This window comes from Stegodyphus dumicola, chromosome 11 (genome assembly GCF_044657685.1).
Source record: "Stegodyphus dumicola isolate Sdum_Otavi_A_Nest chromosome 11, ASM4465768v1".
Taxonomy (NCBI): domain Eukaryota; kingdom Metazoa; phylum Arthropoda; class Arachnida; order Araneae; family Eresidae; genus Stegodyphus; species Stegodyphus dumicola.
In genome coordinates this window covers 70,029,345-70,050,456 of record NC_140778.1, presented here as the reverse complement: position 1 = coordinate 70,050,456, position 21,112 = coordinate 70,029,345, and the positions used below count along the sequence as shown (strand labels likewise).

Genomic DNA, 21,112 nt, shown 5'->3' with positions numbered 1-21,112 from the left:
ATGTACTGAATTGCGCATGTTATTAACCACATACCACTTGTTAATTTAATCATATCTTCCCTCATTACATTAATAAATACGACGTCTGCAGCACCACGGAGAGTGACCACTGTTGCTGCTTCCCATTACGCTACAAAAAGAGACAAGTGCACCTACAATAGACGTCATCGACGACAATGGACACAGGAGTGCACCGTATCGTGATTCAAACGAAACCTATTCTGCGTACAGCATGAGAACGAACGCATCCGTGTGGGAAGGCATAGAGGAAAATGAATGTTGCCAGCTTGCATTCGTGAAAGTCATACGGGCTCAGCACCTGGCGTGTTGGCATGAAATGCCACTCCACCTTCATCCTGGTCACCTCTTGTTCCCATAACCGGTAATGTGGGCAAAGGTCGTTACATTTGTGATGTCTTAATGCCCGTGCCCTGTCTTCAAGGCCTGCTTGACGCCATCTTTCAACAAGATGATGCACGAATTTATGCTGGCTGTGCTGCCCTGAAGTTCTTTTAGACAGAATGTTTCCGAGTGTGGCCCTGATCAGCACATTCTCCAGGCCTCTCCCTCATTGAGAACATCTTAAATTTATAATATCTTCACATTATAAGCCACCATGTGCATGGATGTTTCTCAGCTTATAATGTGAAGCTATTATAAATTTACAGTCATCCATGCTTTCTTCATGCGTGAAGCAAGCGAGCACTCAAAATACAAGGCCAGCCGAAATTCTCTCGAGAAGCTGTTAGTAGAGGAATTGAAAGTTGGGAGACACTCGGAACAGCCGCAGGGCCACCTTCCATTAAAAACTGAGATGCAGCTTACTAGTTAACAAGACTCAGCAGTACACAATGTACTTTCGGGAATGGACGGGTGCTTACCAATTAACTTAACCTACAACTGCCTTTTCCAGCTGGGATGTTATGAATGAAACTTTTACATGATAGAATATGTGAAAAGATTTATTTCCATAAAATTACAGTTTTTAAACTTAATAGTCCTCAAATAATATTAAAAATGATTATTAATGGAAACATAGTGAGATATACCTAAATTTATTTACAACCTCTCCTGTATTCCCGAAAATTCTTAGAAATGCTGTTAGTACGGGAAGTTTTCAAAGCTAAAAATGAAGAGCAACATAAATAAATGTATAGTGGGGGGGAGGATAATCATAAATGATTTATATAGTTTTTTTTTTTTTTTTTTTTTTTTTTTGCTCAGTACAAAATCTTAATTCAAAGTGAATTAGTTTCGACATTGTTTGACTGATTGATAAATAGCACTCTAAAATAATATTGGCTGGTTAAGTTTCAAATTACAAAACATCACCAGTATTATGTAGACAGACTAGACAGACATTACTAGAAATGTGTATGTAGGAAGTCACTTGACAAGGATTAATAGAGGAATGATGCAGTCCAGAGAGGTTTATTATAAGCAGTTACTATTTTTAGTACAGAAACTGAAAATACCTAAATTAAAATGATGAGTCAAGTGCAAAACAAATTTAAATTAGAATCTTGATTTACATAGTTTTTATCTATCAATCTCTAGATATACACTTAACAATATACAAAAAACATTAAAAAATTAATATTCTATTTTCTGAGGTATTTTTTAAATATATATGCGGAAAAAGACTTTAATAGCTATAGTTTAGATTTCAGACACAAACTCTCTGCCTAAAGAGATGGATTTATTAACTTATGGAAAAGTATGCTAGTGTAGTATATTCCTTGATAGAATAATGCTGTTAAGGAGGACTTTCTGACGGAAACTGTCTTGTACTCATGTTATGCAAGGAAGAATCTATGAAAACATGCATGCAGCCAATCTGTTCCCAGGGAATTGAACTTGGACTGAACTATCAGTGCTCAGCTGTCTTACCTGCTGGGCTGTGAAGGAAAAAAGATGCTTTCATGGATAACTTTCTACGAAGAACTGCCTCTGTTCATGTTATATATAGGGAAAACCACGGAAGCATCCATGGAGCGAATTTGTTCACCATAATTTGGAGTTTTTCTAACTATCAATGTTCAGCAGTCTTACCCACCAGATTCCATGGTAGGCTGTATGTATTACAGATACAGTTGTTAATCACATTTATGGATTTTATGCTATATCAGTGTGTTTCCTATGTTTCATTCCTTTCCAGTGTGTATGATTTCAAACATGAAAGCAAGATTTCAATATGCAAGCAATAAAAATTTTTTAATACATAGCACTAATGCTGTTATATAAGGAAATAATGCAAAGATTATACAAAATTCCGGAAAAAAAAAAAAAAAAATTCATATGGCAGTAAACTATGTAACACATTTCACATGTGACAATGTATTGTTTTCAGAAATTGTTTAAAGAATCTATCTCGTAATAAAAAATTTTTCAATTTGTGTGAAAACTGTCACTAAATTTAGTTTGGTAATGATACAAGATTTTCAATGTATTTTGATAATATAGAACTTTGTTATTCTGCATGTGATAGGATACAAAATCAAAATGTTCATGTTATGTTTGAAGGCATGACACTCACACATACAGGCAATAGTTAAAAGAGGCAGAAAAATAGGTGATAACTCCTTATTAATACCATAGACTTGAGCCAACGTTATATGACAAAACTGTTGTTAATAGATATTTTTTTACTAAATTAGGTTAGATTATTTATATTGCACAGTACATGAGGGTTATCTGCAGAAGGGAGAGTACTTTTGTAGAGAACTTTCTTAAGGTGAGCTGGCTTGTATTACGTTAAACATGTCCAAAACCACAAAAACTCAGCCAGCCCATTTACAAGGATTTGAAGCATCCATATTTAGGGATTTCGCCACTGGTGGATGTTTGTTTATTGTATGGAAGACGCAAACATCTACAGAATTCAGGTATGCTTGAGATTTCAGTCTCTATAGGGGTATACTGATAATCAGAGTTAGGTCAGATTAATTTATTAAAGTAAAACACATGAGAATATCTGCTCAAGAAGACATATATCTTCGTGGAGGACTTTCTAGAGGAAACTGGTTTGTATTTATGTTTCATATGGAAAGCCATCTAAACACTCATGCAGTCAGCTTGCTCATTGGGATTTGAACACGAGTCAAATTAACAATATTCAGCTTTCTTATTCACTTGGTCGCTGGTGGGCTACTTACAAAAACTACAAGAAGTAGGTATGAAATGTCAAAATTTGTATTTCAGCTTTTTATCAGAATTAGTATTTTTATCTCGTACTCTTGCAGGGCAGTGATATTTTTGAATAAAGACTAATCAAAACTATATCAATGTCCCTTTTTCAACTGACCATTTTTGTTAAAATATTTTACTTACTTAAGCATTTTTTAAAATTTTAATTGATGATTATTTAATTATATAGATATAAAATATAAAAAGAACTGCCATCTTATTCATTTAAACTTTTATATAATAAATTATGAAAAGTAAAATAACATGATTTCTTAAACAATTCAAAATTAATTTTCAAGATGGTTTTAATATATAAATACCAAAGGAATATTCATTAGACAAAATTATTTCTTTCACAGTTGAAAAAAAAAAGTTTTTTATTTTTATATTTTATTCATATACTTCATTGTTGAATTGATAAACAATTTAATTGCATTAAACTGTCACATATCTGTAACTTGATAAAAGTTTAGCACAAATTCAGTATGTATTTTAAAGTACTTCACATTTTCTGTTTCTTTCTGATTAAAAAAAAAAAAAAAACTGTATTAAAAATGTGTAAGTTTATATTTAATACAGTAGACAATAAACTGAAACCATAAAAACAAAACATTCAAAAAGGTGACATATTTTTTCTTTAAATAACAACAAATTAAAATTGTTAAATAATATATGGCTATTTCACAAAATACTTTATATGCGAATGTACTGTACATTATTTACAAGAATGATATCATTAACATGCAATAGTGACATCTGCCACATTCAAAACATCAGATGCCCTCCAATATTTTAAATCGAGTCCTTTATAACTTTACCAACATCATTATACTTAGAAAATAAAGCTGGTTAATTTTAACACCATTAAATGCTACAATGTATTACATGTTACAAATATAGATTACTGATTTCAAGAGAAGTTAAAATTTACTGTATTATCATGATTGTTATTAGTGATACTTTGATCCAGTATTTATGGTGTCACATACAGTGAATGTATACTCATAATTAAACAAGTTAATAATCATTACTGAATATCCAGTAATGTAATTTCATCACTGTATATAACAGGTAACAACTGCTAATGCCTAATTGAAACTTATATATTTTATGAAATTGATCTCCATTAGCTAAAATCTTTTTCAAAATATATTTTACTTGATGAAACATTCACTTCCCAGTGTCGAAAAAATTAACATTCATACATATTAATAATCCTTAGAAAAAACCCTTTAGCCAGGTATATATTTCATAGCAGCCATCCTTTGAATGCTTTTGTGAGGTAAACATTCAACTTGATTTGAAAAATATGTTACTTTAAAAAAAAATTTCTTTCCTCTCCTATCTTGATATATCTTCTACAACAGGGGTTTTCAACCAAGGGGGCTTCAGGGGGAAGAACATGGTCAGCCTTTTATTTATATGTTAAGTATTTAGTTTTAGTTCATGAATATCAAAATCTACTTTTGTTTAAGTTTTGGCACTTATCAACATTTTCTTCACTTTTGTTGTTTAATTTATAAAACAAGTTGAAACATAGTCTGAATTTAAATAAATGTATATGCATTTTTCAAGAGTTGGAGAGGGAGGAAGGATTTTCTAGGAATGGTGAAAGAGAAGCATGGGGCAGAATAGGTTGTTTTATAATTTTTAATACATCTATGTTATAGTATTTATTATAATTAAAGCCACACCTTTCAGATACTTTTATAATTGATGAATCAAAGTAATATCCTTTTAATCTTCATTCAAAAACACATTATCATCATAAATATTCATCTAAAATATGTACGTAGGAAGTATTTTTGTGTTTTTTTTGCGAAAGGGAAGGCCATAAAGTACTGTACTTCCTTTGTATTCTCAGATTAGTCATGCTACTGTAACATTTATGTTCTCAAAACCTGTGCACTATATTATCATTTTCCAGGTTACAACTTTAGTTTGACTAAAAAGAAAAATAAATTCACAAATGTTTTTTTGTGCAGAACTTATGTTCACAAAATGTTGTTGAAGTTCACAAAATGTTGAGTAGATACTCAAAATTAAGAAGAGTTGAAAACAGTAAAAATTATACTATGCAACCAACTCCAGAAACCACCTATTGGTTTTAATGATCTTTTGCACATGTTGGTTCATAAAGACTGGGCAAGTTTCACGAAGATTTAAGAATATTTGCATAGGCAGTTATATTCCTGTATTAGCTAATTCTGTTTCAAAGTCATCAGACATCATGTCAGTAAGAACTGCATGTTACAATTCAGAAATATTTAATAAACACAATTAGGTGTTTATCATGTTTCAAAATTAGCAAAGCTTTTCAATAAAAAAGAAATATTTTAAGTAAATTGTCAAGGGTTTCTTATTTCAACAATAATGCTTACTTACACGAACAAAGAAATATCGGGATCGAGTTCAGAAATGTATGTATGCATTTATGTATGCATGTATGTGTTCACCGTATGCATAAGTACAAATATATGTGTGCCTACAAATACACATATAAGCACATACATACCAACACTTGTTCATACATTTCTGAATCCAGTCCCTTGACAATAGAACAGTACCAAAATAACTGTTACTGCTTTTGGTCAGTATCCGAGGAGGCATATTCCTTGGATGTACAAATTGTAAACTTTTCTATACTTTACTTTTTATAGCTAATAAATAAAGCTTTTCCTTCAGATTTTCAATTTTTCTTTTTCGGTTATAATTAAAAACAGATTTTAATAGCAATAAACTGAAAATAAGAGAAGCGACGTACTGCTGTTTACAATAATGTAAAAATAAAGCAGTAATTTGAAAATACACAACTATGGATTTTTACTTGACTCTTTAGCTATACAATCTTCTCATGGTAATGGTAAAAAGCATGGAAAAAAAATGAGGGGAATGAGACTGTAAGCTGTCAAACTATTGGGATTATAGAAAAGTATAGTTAGTTTTTTGCAATTGCATGGGCCTTCAGCCCACTTCAGGATCAATATAGGGATCAAACCTCACTACTGCATCACATAACAACGAATTCGTTGGAAATTTGGATCATTAGATATGTTTTGTATTTCCTAATGCAAATCACAGTACAGATATTTATAGGGCATTCAGTACGATTTCAGGTACATTATGAATGCAGGTGCTACCAGGATAAAAACATTTATCTTTTCTGCTACACTGATGACCACTACACAGTTCAAGAGTAATATCAACATGGTAGTTACAGATATGGCACTGTTTGATTTTTGTTTTTACTTATCAGAGATTAGCAAATAAGGCATAGTTTGAAATTATTATACACACAATGCGATTTCAAAAAATTTAATTAGTAATTATTAAAAATACACACAAATTCTGTTTCAAATGACAATTATGTTTCAAAAGCAAAACAACGTGAGTTGCTTATTATATGAGTAAATTACAACGTGAGAAAATTGTGAATTCCAATTCTCAGTTTGGTCATGCTTGATCTGTACATAAAGTATATGGCATAAAATTATAAAAAAATAACTTCTAATAAACAGTATATTCTTAATTTGTTTTAAGAATATGTTCTGAGAATTATTCAGATTTTTGAAGTTTTCAAAAAACAACACTTTTTTTTTTTTTTTTTTTTCACTTTCATACAATATATAAATTGCTATTTCAGTGTCGATGAAGTATCAGATTTTCAATACTCAGCTACATAAATTTCTATCCATAAAAATTGTTTTCTTACTTTTTCATCATTAACTAATAACAGATTTTATTTTATATATAAAAAATGCACTCAGATATATATGTTCTGCTTTACCACTCAGAAATAATACTTAAGTGAATTTTATGGCATGGGCTATACTTTCACATCATTTTGAGTTTATTAACTTTCTTTAGAATATAGTCACTTTTACCTGGTTGCATGTGTAGTCTCCCTTTTATTTTTTGTTTATTATCTCTGTCTTTAAAATATATTGAACTCACATTCTCTACATAAATTATATATTCTTTATGAAAATTAATATTTAGACAAAATAATGCATAAGACAATTAGCATTATATAATATTACAGAATTAATTGTAGAATGGCTACTATGTGGAAGGCTATCAAATACTGCATTTTTAAAGTAAATAAAAGAAGCATATTTCTATCGTAGTTATATGAGAACTGAATAATATGAGATTATAGTATAGTTACACGAGAATATCTGAAATAATATTTTCACAAGCCTACACATAATGATTCAATACTTGGGTTTTCAAAGCAGAAAAAGTTGTAAAATAATACACATCCAGAAATAAGTGTAAAAAGTAGCTAGTTATCTGATACATATGTAGACCATATGAGCAGGAATGTGATATATTAATACATATATAAAATCGGATCGAAAAGAAATTGCCCTGCGTTTTCGCAATAGACACACATTACTCGACTTTTAATGCTAATTTAGCAACATAACAGAACAAAATTAGCAGATACCAAGCAAATATAAACACATCTTAATCCCGTTTTTCCCCATGTATTTTCCTTTTCTCCCTAGCACCTATTCCCCACATGATATTTACTTCCGTTGGCATAATGAAATGTCGCCCATATTCTTAAAGGAGCCAAGTTGGTGCAACCAAGGCTGTTCTCCGAACCTTATCCCAAATTTGAGATCTTTCGACATTACATAACACAGCTGGAAAAAGGTAACCAAAACTAATATTAAGAAATCGCAGCTTTTTTCTTTAATTGCACCTATTCTGGTATAGAAACCTCTGACGAGCTAATTACATCATTATTATTCTGCTAGCTTCTTTCTACATTGCTAATATCTTCCTGCATCTCTTGTTTAAAATCCCAGCATCATTCTTTTTAAAAAAACCAATGTGCATAAGAAATTATCGTAATTGTATGAATAAAAGGTATTATGAGGAATTATTCTAATATGCCTGGCAATCTGAAAATAAAGATTATAATTGGCTGAACTTAGTTTACTATCAACTTCTTCCTCACCCTACCACTCAGCTATCTCGACTGTGCTTCGAACGTATTACACATATAGTTATATTTTCTAACTAAACGGTATAACTTTATATTAATAAACAATTACTTACTAATTTATTAATAAATGTTTTGTAATCAATGGGATCCTGATTATACTGATCAATTGCATATTCGAATACCGGCACTTCAGGCAATCCCTCGATCATCACTAATACCATTTAATATTTTCTTGTTCCCCCCAAGGCATGAATACTTTTTTCACTGGAAATTCATAGTCTAGACAAATACTAAGGAACTTCCGCAGAACTTAATTTAAAGACCACTGGTATAATCTAATGCTAGAACTTTTCATTGACAATACTCTAAATTAAAATTCTTTTAAAAGAGAAAAAAAAGAAAATTTAGTTTTTGTATTTATACTTGTTCATGACGATTGGAAATACATAATACATTTTTCATGACAAGCACAAAGAATGCCATTTCTATATGTAATGGCACAATAATTCGTAACTACATGCGATACAGACTTGACCTCAGATATTGAGGTTTCCTAGCTATACAGACTATTGCTTACTGTAAAGGTTAAGTAAAAGTTGTTTCCAATATATATTCAAACACACCTCTGTGAACATAACACATACGTTTCTTCAACATTTATCACCTTGAATGACTTGTTACATACATAACTCATAAGATTAGTGTCTTAAAATATCCACATTTAAAGCCTCTTTATGAAATCGAATGAATATTTACGTAACACACACACAAATTTTCTCTCCAGTATAAATAACCATATGCCTGTTTAAATTGCCGTTTTCAATAAACATTGTCTTACATACTTCACACATATAAGGATCCTCTCCTGTGTGAATATGCACGTCCTTCCTTATATTAGTTTTCTGATTAAACGATTTCTTACGTACCTCACACATACACGGTTTTTCACCTGTGTGAATATGCATATGCTTGTTCAAATGATCTTTTTGATTTAATGATATCTTACATATTTCACATATATAAGGTTTCTCGTATATACAGTCAAAAGTCGTTAAGCCGGACTTGTCGGGACTTCCGCAATTCCGGATTATAGATCATCAGTTTAAATCTAGTAAGATGGCATGCAGAAATTATAAAATTAAAAATATGAAACCATAATTTATGAAATAAAGAACAATTATGATCTAAAAGGGTATCAAAATTTACAAAAACAAAAGCTTAATATTTATTTGTTTACTTTATTAAACATTTCTCTCAATGCAAGTTGTTTAAGTTTGCTTCGTTTCATGTGATAATACTTTCACTTTAATTATATAAACAGACATAATTTCTTTTTCAGTTACAAAGTTCCACTTTTCAAGTTCTATAATTGCTGTGTCGAGAGGAATTTGATTTAAATCCTATCAAAGACGGAATACATCGAGATGAAATACTACATTTAGTAAGGAATTATAAGCCAAATAAAATGAAAATATCTGACCTGAAGATAAGGATAGTGCTGACAGATCAACAACAAATTCATTGCGTGCCAATGCGTTTTCCCCCTCCCCCCGCCGCAGAGCAGCGTGAAATTGATAAACAGACTTCGGAATGGTTAGGTCATTTTTTGCAGCACTTCCTTTTTTGTTCATTGGACTTCAAAACACACTTTCGCTTTGTAGATCCTTGACATATTAGTAAATATATATCGGAAATTCTATTTGACATAATCGAAAGTTCAAGCTTACTTTTTTAAAATTGCTCTAACAGTCTGCAAAAAGTAATAAGCCGGATCCAATTCGAAGATTAAGGAACAACGCAATCTGCAACGTTAACTGAATTAGATAATTTTAGCTTAGCTTTTACCGTTCGTTATACATTAAATGCGCATGCGTAAACGTATTTTGTGCATGCGCAAATGCATATTCGCAGCCGTAAAGCTTTTACGCGCATATACTTCACATATGTAAGGTTTCTCACCAGTGTGAGTAAACATATGCTTCTTTAAAGTACCCTTTTCACTAAACGTCTTCTTAAATACTTCACACATATAAGGCTTCTCTCCTGTGTGAATACGCATATGCATGTTTAATGAGGTTTCTGATTAAATGATTTTACATACTTGACACATGTAAGGTTTCTGACCAGTGTGAATACGCCTCTGCTTCTTTACCCTAAATGCCTTCTTACATACTTCACACATATAACGTTCCTCACTTCTGTGAATATGTATATGCATATTTAAATGAGCTTTTTAATTAAATGATTTCTTACATTCTTCACACACATAACCTTGTGAATACGTGTATGCATGTTCAAACTACCGTTTTCACTAAACTTTTTCTTACCTACTTAACACATATAAAGCTTCGGTTAATCTTTGGATTATGGTAACTTGGCAACTTTTTGGCGACCAACCCTGCTACAGCAACCTGCTAGTTTTTGTTTGGACGCCATTTTGTTTTCACAAAGTAAAGGCATGTTTTTTTTTTTACTTTTACTCAAAATTTTTTTTCCAACAAACTGTTAGCCGAATTACGCTTATGCTAGAACTTTTATGGAACAAAAGTGCTTAATCAGGACTTAGCTTAGGTGCAAAATTGCGAGGAAGTGCAGAATCGCAAACTGCTTGTCGCATTTTTCAGAATTGCACATACACGGTATCATCCATGTACACGTCGACCTATTTTCACTTAAAAAAACATCCCAGAATTGCACAAAAATGGCATTGCGCACACTCTTGACTTTATACATGTACATTGCTAAAGTTCTAGCTAGTAACCTTTATCGCCTTACCAAAATGTCGCCAAACTACCTGTTAACATATTCCAAAGATTATCCAAAGCTTCTTACCTTTGTGAATACGCATATGCAGGTTGAGCTTTTTGATTAAATGATTTCTTACATCCTTCACACATATAAGATTTCTCTCCTGTGTGAATATACATATGTATGTTTAAATGAGTTTTTTGATTAAATAATTTCCAACATACTTTACACATGAAAGGTTTCTCATCGGTGTGAGTATGCATATGCTTGTTCAAATGATCTTTTTGATTAAACGATTTCTTACTTACTTCATATAAAAAGTTTCTCACCAGTATGAATAACTATATGCTTGTTCAAATTACGCTTTTCACTAAATACCTTCTTACATACTTCACACATATAAGGTTTGTCTCCTGTGTGAATACCCATATGTATGTTTAAAGAAATTTTTTTGATTATATGACTTTTTACATACTCCACACGTATAAGGTTTCTCACCAGTGTGAATACACATAGGCTTCTTTAAAGTATCCTTTTTACTTAGACTTTTTACATACACTCATCTGTGTCAATATGCATATGCTTGTTCAATTTACACTTTACACTTAACGTGTTCTGACATAATTTACAGGAATAAGTTGTCTCTCCTGTGTGAATATGCATATGTATGTTTAAAAAAGTTTCTTCATTAAATGATTTCTTACAAACTCCACATATATAAGGTTTCTCACCAGTGTGACTACGCATATGCTTCTTTAAGTACCTTTTTCACTAAACATCTTCTTACATATTTCACACATATAAAGTTTATCACTTCTGTGAATATGCATATGCATGTTAAAAAGGCTTGTTCAAATGATCTTTTTCATTAAATGATTTCTGACATACTTCACACGTATAAGGTTTCTCACCAGTATGAATACGCATATACTTCTTTAAAGAACCCTTTTCACTAAACGTCTTCTTACATACTTCACACATATATGGCTTCTCTCCTGTGTGAATATGCATATGTATGTTTAAATAAGCCTGTTGGTTAAATGACTTATTACATACTTAACACATATAAGGTTTCTCACCAGTGTGTCTATGCATGTGCTTCTTTAAATTATCCTTTTCACTAAATGACTTATTACATACTTCACACATATAAGGTTTCTCACCAGTGTGTCTATGCATGTGCTTCTTTAAATAAGCCTGTTGGTTAAATGACTTATTACATACTTCACACATGTAAGGTTTCTCACCAGTGTATCTATGCATGTGGTTCTTTAAATTACCCTTTTGACTAAATGACTTATTACATACTTCACACATATAAGGCTTCTCTCCTGTGTGAATAAGCATATGCCTGTTTAAAGTGCCCTTATAATTAAAGATCTTCTTACATACTTCACATACGTAAGGTTTCTCACCTGTGTGAATAAGCATATGCCTGATTAATCTGCCCTTATGATTAAAGGTCTTCTTACATACTTCACATATGTAAGATTTCTCACCTGTGTGAATAAGGATATGCTTCTTTAAAGTACCCTTTTCACTAAACGTCTTCTTACATACTTCACACATATAAGGCTTCTCTCCTGTGTGAATACGCATATGCACGTTTAAATAAGCCTTTTGATTAAATGACTTATTACATACTTCACATATGTAAGGTTTCTCACCTGTGTGAATACGCATATGCATGTTTAAAGTGCCCTTACGATTAAAGGTCTTCTTACATACTTCACAGATATAAGGCTTCTCTCCTGTGTGAATACGCATATGTATGCTTAAAAAAGCTTTTTTATTAAATGACTTATTACATACTTCACACATATAAGGCTTCTTACCTGTGTGAATATGCATATGCATGTTTAAATAAGCCTTTTGATTAAATGACTTATTACATACTTCACATATGTAAGGTTTCTTACCTGTGTGAATACGCATATGCATGTTTAAAGTGCCCTTATGATTAAATGTCTTCTTACATACTTCACACATATAAGGCTTCTCTCCTGTGTGAATACGCATATGCATGTTTAAATTAGCTTTTTGATTAAATGACTTATTACATACTTCACACATATAAGGCTTCTCTCCTGTGTGAATAAGCATATGCCTTTTTAGAGTGCCCTTCAGACGAAACGTCTTCTTACATACTTCACACATATAAGGCTTCTCACCTGTGTGAATATGCATATGCATGTTTAAATAAGCCTTTTGATTAAATGACTTATTACATACTTCACATATGTAAGGTTTCTTACCTGTGTGAATACGCATATGCATGTTTAAAGTGCCCTTTTGACTAAACATCTTCTTACATAGTTCACATATGTAAGGTTTCTCACCTGTGTGAATACGCATATGAAAGTTTAAAAAAGCTTTTTGATTAAATGACTTATTACATACTTCACACATATAAGGTTTCTCAACAGTGTGTATATGCATATGCATGTTTAAATAAGCTTTTTTATTAAAGGACTTATTACATACTTCACACATATAAGGTTTCTCACCTGTGTGAATAAGTACATGATTGTTTAAACTACACTTTTGACTAAACATCTTATTACATTCTTGACACATATAAGGTTTCTCTCCTCTGTGAATGCGCATATGTACGTTTAAATGAGCTTTTCGAGTAAATGATTTCTGACATACTTCACATATACAAAGCTTCTCACTAGTGTGAATAAGCATATGCTTCTTTAAAGTATTCTTTTCATTAAACATCTTCTTACATACTTGACACATATAAGGTTTCTCTAAAGCATGACTTTGCATATGCATGTTTAAATAAGGTTTGCGATTAAATGACTTCTTACATACTTGACAAGTATCAGGTTTCTCACCAGTGTGAATAAGCATATGCTTCTTTAAACTACTATTTTCAATAAGTGTTTTTTAACATTCTTCACACATGCAAGGTTTTTCTCCTGTTTGAATATACATATACATGTTTGAATGAGGTTTTCAATTAAACGATTTCTTAGATATATTGCACATTAATTTAGTTTCCTAGGTGAATAAACATATTCATATTTAAATGAACTTTTCCTTTAAATGATTTTTGATTGATTTAAAGAAAAGATACTTCACACCTTGATGCTTCTCTCCTGTGTGAATAAGCATGTGCTTATTTAAGCTATAGTTTTATTTGAATGACTGATTAAATTCCTCATACACATGAAATCTGTCCTTTCTATTGGTATCCATAAGCTATTACATATTGCTTCTTCCAAAAGATGGGTTGCAAACATCTAGATAGGAAGGTTCTTCTTAATACTAAGAACTATATGCTTGTTTCATAAATCAGGATGATGTTTATGCTTTGAATACATGCAAAATAGGGTAATTAACTGAATTTCACCCCAAACTATTTCTGGATATTGCACAATTATTTTCAGTGGCTTCCGTAATTACACACGTAATTATCTTGATCAAAATATTATTACATATTGTTCATGAGACTTATCTAACGTATTGTATAAGCTTGTATTGATTTCCAGGAAAACTTCAGTAAAAATCAATTTGTTACATTACACAGAAATACGATTTCTACTCAAGAATATTTACGTAATTGGGTGTTAATTTAAGCAATTCATCATATATGCCTTATTATTATGACATGAGGTTTTGATTCTTCTACATTTCTTAGTTAGTGCTTAACAGTTGCTTATAAATGCTGAATAACGAGCACATTTCACGGCACTGCGAAATCCAGATTCCACATTGCTAAGTGTATGACCAGGGAGAAACAAAACTTCATTTTATTTGCAATTTGCAACACATACAGCTCATTTATTACTTTACATGGCAGTGTGTCACACAGATAAAATAAAAATTCCTTGTTCGCTTCGTTCACGTAAATATTCGTTCGGTTCTCAATTTACGAGTTTTCTTCGACTTGTACCAAAGAAGGTTCATGTTCATGTGACACACTATCACTACAATCTCAAATCACAACCAGATCTTTCTGATGTTTGCCGCCTGGTGAAGTCCAATGAAAAGAGTGGGTGGGGAACGAAGATCCTGAATACTGAGCCGAAATATTTGTCGCCATTTTTGTCCACGTAACTTTAGCGAATTTGATGGCCAGAGGGTAAAATGCTACTATCCGATCATTCACTTTTTTACGCAAACATTTCTTTTCATCTAGTACATTAACGGATATGGAATTTTGTTTTCCTAAGCTTTGTGTTTTCGAGAAATTAGTTTACAAATGACATAAAAAATTAAGATCAAATATACTGACATCTTGTAATAAAGCTTTGACTTGAGATTACGATACGTACGAAGTAAAGGCGTCAAGTTTCCTGGCAGTTAAAGATTTTGGAATAACTAATGTATATGCTATGTGAACACATCACAAAAAGTAGTTTAATTGTTTGCGTATGAAATACCTACAATTGCTTACATTTGTTTTGGGACTCTTGTAATTGTTATTTGCATAGATATTGAAAGATTGTTTTCAACTGTGTTTTCCTTTGTTTGAACCCCTGATTGTTGCAAAATGAATATCATCAAAATATTCCTTGGAATAAAATAATTTATTCAAAATATGTCGATAATCAACTCACATAACAGTTTGGAAACTCGAAAATTTTGTTAAGATGTGGCAGACATGTTGCTGGCCTTAATATTTTATGTTAAATGAAAATACATCACAATTAACGTGTGTATTTGGAACTCAGTACTTGTCTGGCAAATATATATTAACATTTTCTTCTCTGAAATGAGCATGGAAATATGCTACAAACTAAAGACAAATTCCATTAAAAATTTAATTATTCATATATTGATGTAATATTATTTATTATTTGAAATTTCTTTGAGGCCTCTTTTTGAGAAAGCAAATGCCTGTGGGTTATGATAAATTCTAAGTTTTTCTAAAAGCACAATATAAAAAAACAAAACTTTTAAAATATCATTTAAAAAAAAGCCAAAATTTGATTGTTAAGGCGGGTGCTTTTAATCTTACTGTTGTTGTTAAGGCTGGTGCTTTTAATGCTATCATATGACTGTTGAAACTTAAGTGTCAAATCTGCATATTGTAAAATCCGTCTTCCTCCTCCCAAAATAATAATAATAATAATAACAATAAAAACAGATTTTTAGTTGCATAAAATAAACTCTTGGTAATTTCTCTGCTAAGGAACCACATGCAAATTTAAACTTTCATATTTATATGTTTCCTAAAATGTTCCATGATAAAAATCACCATGGTCTAAAAATCCTTTTTTGCTTCATTTCATAAATTAGAACTGTAAGGATGTGTAACTGTGAATTTATAAAGCAAAATCAAGTTTTTGTTACTGCTTTTATAATATTTTTATAATTTATCTAACTATAAGTAATATAATCTTGATATAATCTAAGATTATGGAATATACGGCACATAACTTACAGTTCTTAAGTCTTGTAAATCTCACAATCTAATAACTGTGTATGAATAACCATCATTGAGTATCATTACCTATATTCATAGCATATTAACATAACTGCCGACTTTTTATTTCAAATTTTATGAAAATTTCTTACATTACTTAGACATTTAGTCTAACAGAAATCTGAATGTTTTGTAATAAAAGTAGGACTATAATTTATGTATAAAAATTTTAATATATAGCAAGTACTTAATTACCGATTTCAACATCTTTGAATGTAATTATAATTTATAGTCTTTGCAATCATACATTGTAACTTAAATTTAGCTAGACATTAAGTGAATTATTGCTAACTAACAAACGGAACTGAGAAGGATGTAAAAGATCCTTTGCTGAAACTTAATGAGAACCGAAGGCACACTTTATACTCAGACAAACTTTATACACTTACAACTCAGCCAACCACTTGTGGCAACATAAATTTATAATGTATTTCTTCCGCCTTCTTAGAGTGCCTTCGTGGTGTAGTGGTCTGCACGCTCGGCGCGTATTCGAGAGGTCCGTGGTTCGATTCCTGGTGAGGGCATGGCTCATTTTTCAAGTCTCCTGCTTCCAAAAAATACGAATGTTTCTACAGTGGCGCCCGAACTACGGCGCCACTGTAGAAATGCCCGACCGCATCTGGCATGAGGGACTTATTTACAAGGTGATTTCCTTTGACTTCAGTAGAGAAATCATTGAAATTATTTACTCTTTTATCAAAAACGGGAAATTCCTTGTCTCCGTTGGTAAAGATTTTTCAAGTCACAGAAATATCAATGCAGCCGTGCCGTTTTGGGGCCTATAATTTCTCTTTTTTATGTGGCCGATCTTCCCAGAGATCACATATATTACAACTATTTTCTTGGCTGCTACGCGGATGACACCGCGTTAGCAGCAAAGTCCATGAATTCTGAAAAGGCCATTTAGAACTTACAAATCTTGATGCCACAACTTGAAAGCTGGTGTATAAATGGCATGTGGAAATAAATGCCCAGAAGTCCCAACTTCTTTTGATCAAAAAGAACTCACACTAGGACACTGGTAAAGGCCAAATGCAGCTTTTTAATGTAAGCATCCAGATGGTTAAAAGTGTCACGTATCAAGGCATTGTCTTTAACAGAAAGCTCACTTGGTCCGAGCACATCAAGAAAATTAGCAGGACTACGGGAATTATGAACAGTCTCACGCCTTTACTTGGAAACTTCTCAAAATTGGACCTTTATAAGAAAAGGCATATATACACTGCAATTATTTGCCCGGTGTTTACCTATGATTCACCGGCTTGGGCAGCGTATTCAGAAAATGATGTTGACAATTACTTTCAGCGCATGAATGACAACTTCTTTAGCAAAGCTCTCTCTTGCTCCCACCTTCAAAACTTCGATTGTTTTGATTATACGATCCTCGCTGAAGATGAAAATACTCGTCCATATGCAGCTCACCTCACCAGGGACACTAACTTTCAAATTGTGCCTCACGCTAACTTACTATATCTCAATACTATGTGCTTCAATTGTAATTCTTATTGGATTTTTATTTTATGTTTTATATTGCAATTTTAAATTACTTATTTCTCTTTCCTCGCTTTTATAAATATCATGTATCTTGTTTTCACTTTATTGTATTACGTACTTTTACGGGTTCTTGTATTTTCTTTGCTCCTCGGTCTGATCATCTCTCCTTTCCCGCCCGCTCTGTTACTGGCTGGTTCATAGCTTCGCGGCTATTAGTCGCTCCCCTCTTACACTTCTTAAACACTTTTGACCTTCTTATTGGCTACGCTGTAATGATGAGTACACGTCTTGCGCCTTTTGGTATATTTTCATTGAGCCGGATAAGTTGTGCTCTGCACGTTATCCCGGCAATACTTGCACAGATTAGATTAGATTTTTAGCATGCCTTCGTGGTGTAGTGGTCTGCATGCTCGGCGAATATTCCAGAGGTCCGTGGTTCGATTCCCGGCGAGAGCATGGCTCATTTTTTTCAAGTCTCCTGCTTCCAAAAAATCCTAATGTTTCTACAACTTAAGGTAACAGTAAGTTCAAATGTAAAGTTTAAATTCAAATAAACTAGTAGCCAAAAGCTACACAAATCCGTTTAATGCGGTGTTAGCTCAAAACTTAACTGGCACGGAATTCAACAATCAGCAATTATAATGCGAGACCAAAGACCAATCGTATCTTATCTAGCAAGCTAGTAGCATGGCCTCGAGTGGCAAAACATGTTTTGTTTTACAAACTAAAAACCTCTCCTTAAATATACGCGAACGAAGTATGCATTCTGGTGGGAAAACGGAAGGGAAAAGTGACAGTAAAGATTCGAAACTTAAAATAACTGTGTTGGCAACCGCCGTTGATTCTTCTAGCGTATGCGCATGATAAGCAAGTTCTCTGCTGCGTAATACTTTTCTAGGCAGTTAGCCAAAGTCAATGGTGAGTATCGCATGTGAGCGAGAAGTGCTAAGCGCTGTGTAATACCATGTTTCTACTCTGCTGTTCAACGTCTTCATAACTTAAATAAATGTTTGTCATGTATATGGAAGACGTCATTTTATTCTTCATAGGTTATGGGCCCAGAAAGCGCTTAACTGTGCAGTCCAACCACCATTGTTAAATTCTTTCGGCAAGCCAGGCTGCGTCGACTGAAATGAAAATGACGACGACTAATACAGTGTCAATTGAAAAGCTAAACAAGGACAACTTTGACACGTCAAGTTGCAAGAGGAAACAATACTGATTAAAAATTATCATTGGGACTATGTAGCTGGGAAAATTCCGAAACCAGAACCTGGTGATGAAGAATTTGCTAAATGGAAAACTACTGACCAAAAAGCACGAGCGGATATAATCCTATCCATCTTACCCAGTGAACTTCCACAAGTAAAGAATTGTGTAACATCTCACGAAGTGTGGAGTAAATTACATTCTATTTACGAATCGAAGGGACCAGCTAGAAAGGGCACAATTCTAAAAAAATTGCTTTTTACAAAAATGAGTGAATGTAAACAAATGACTGATCGTCTAAATGCTTTTTTCATTCTTGTGGACAAACTGAAAGAAATGGAAATAAACATTGAGGATGATTTGCTTACAATATTGCTTTTATATGCTCTTATGAACTCTCATGAAAGCTTTCGAATAGCCATCGAATCTCGTGATCAACTGTCTCCTCCAGAAATGCTGAAAATTAAACTGTTGGAAGAAGCTAACGCTCGCAAAAATTAAGATTCATCGTTTTCTGAACCACAACAGTAGCATGAAAATGGGCGTCCTGCATCAGGAGGGTCAGAGGGTCAGGGGGCGTGGTCAATGACGTCACACAGAGGGCGGGGCCAAAGGCAACGTCATCACACTAGGAGGCGGGGTCACGAGTGGAGTTGAGTTGTTGGTAGATTGCTGGTTGAGTTGTAGACCTCCTGCTTTTCATTTAAAGTTAGTTTTTTTAAATTGGCAACGGGAAATATTTTCTGCATCTTAATTTTGATGAAATGTCGATGCTGCCCTCTCTTGACGAAAAAGTGAATTATATGTTTTAGAAATATATTTTTTAAGTCTGGTGTTAAAATTATTCATTGCGCGACTCTGAAAACAATGTAAAAGAAACAAATAATAAAAAAAAAGACTTTCCTTTAATGAAACTACAAGATATTTTTTTTATTACTCAATTTTATTCTGATACTTTTATTCTTTCTAGTTTTCCATGAAACTTTAACTTATTTCTCAGGTTTTCTGTTTATAGTAACATATTTATTTACTGTCATATTTTTTTAATACTTAACGTTTCTAATTTGTAATATTTTATTTAATTTCCACATACTAGTTTTTTTTCATACCTTTCATACCATTTCAGCATACCCTGATTTTTAACTTATATATTATATTTCACAAACGTTCCCGCACATGCTGTTTATTTGTTACACTACTTAATTTTAGATGTAATTTCACACTTTCTTTTAACGTTATAATGTTCAATATATTCTGAATTTTAACTTCATTTACTTTTTTAAAACATTCTAGTATTTTATACACACTTCAACTTAGTAGTTTAAAATTCTATTTAAAAAGAAACGTTTATTTTTCGTAATCTTAGTTCTTTTACTAAATTTTCTACAAAATTACTAATTTCTTTCACATGTTCAACAATATCTTCCTTACATTACCGAATATTTTTTTTTTTAAACTTAAGTCTATAACTGTTAATTGCTTCTCTTACGTTCATGATTTCCCTTCTGTGTTTATATTTCTTAATTCTAGTTTAATTTATTTATTATAACGTTTTTCTTTCTGTCTCATCACTCGTAATTCCAACATTTTATCCCTTTTTATTCATTTTAACGATATGGATTGTTTTCATTTACTCCATATTCAAATATTTCCTTGCAATTTTTAAAATACTTGTTATTCTCCGATCATAATAGATCATTTACAGGTTTTACTCAGAAATTTCCATTCACAACTTTACAGTTTAATACCATTTATATCTAAATGTATTCCTTTCTCACATAGTTTTATGGTCTTCAAAGTGTCTAACATCATGTTCAGTTTTAAATCCCGATTACCTGCAAGTGTGTTGATAATTTTCATTTCTAATTTTACAACCACGTTCAGTGTTTCATCCACACATACCAAAATATTTCTTACATCTTCTGATATTTAGTCTATGTCATATTTCAGTACTTCAAATGAATTTACACTGCTCACACTATTATTTTGTCATGTTTTAGAGACACTGACTATACAAATTTTACTATTTTTCCTACACTAATTGCATCTATGTCAGCACTCATGATAAACTAGCAATT

General features: G+C 32.1%; 1 protein-coding gene across 1 annotated transcript; it reads right to left on the bottom strand.

The window, feature by feature from the left end:
- Nucleotides 1-1,182: 1,182 nt before the first annotated feature.
- LOC146994077 (uncharacterized) lies at nucleotides 1,183-15,159 on the bottom strand. The gene has a single exon (XM_085826810.1). It carries the CDS (start codon nucleotides 13,748-13,750, stop codon nucleotides 11,948-11,950), a length of 1,803 nt encoding a protein of 600 aa, XP_085682936.1. The 5' UTR covers nucleotides 13,751-15,159; the 3' UTR covers nucleotides 1,183-11,947.
- Between the last annotated feature and the right edge of the window lie 5,953 nt (nucleotides 15,160-21,112).

Bases quoted from the DNA above. Each gene is read 5' to 3' on its own strand.
- LOC146994077 (XM_085826810.1), bottom strand. From the start codon at position 13,750: ATGCTTATTCACACTGGTGAGAAACCTGATACTTGTCAAGTATGTAAG.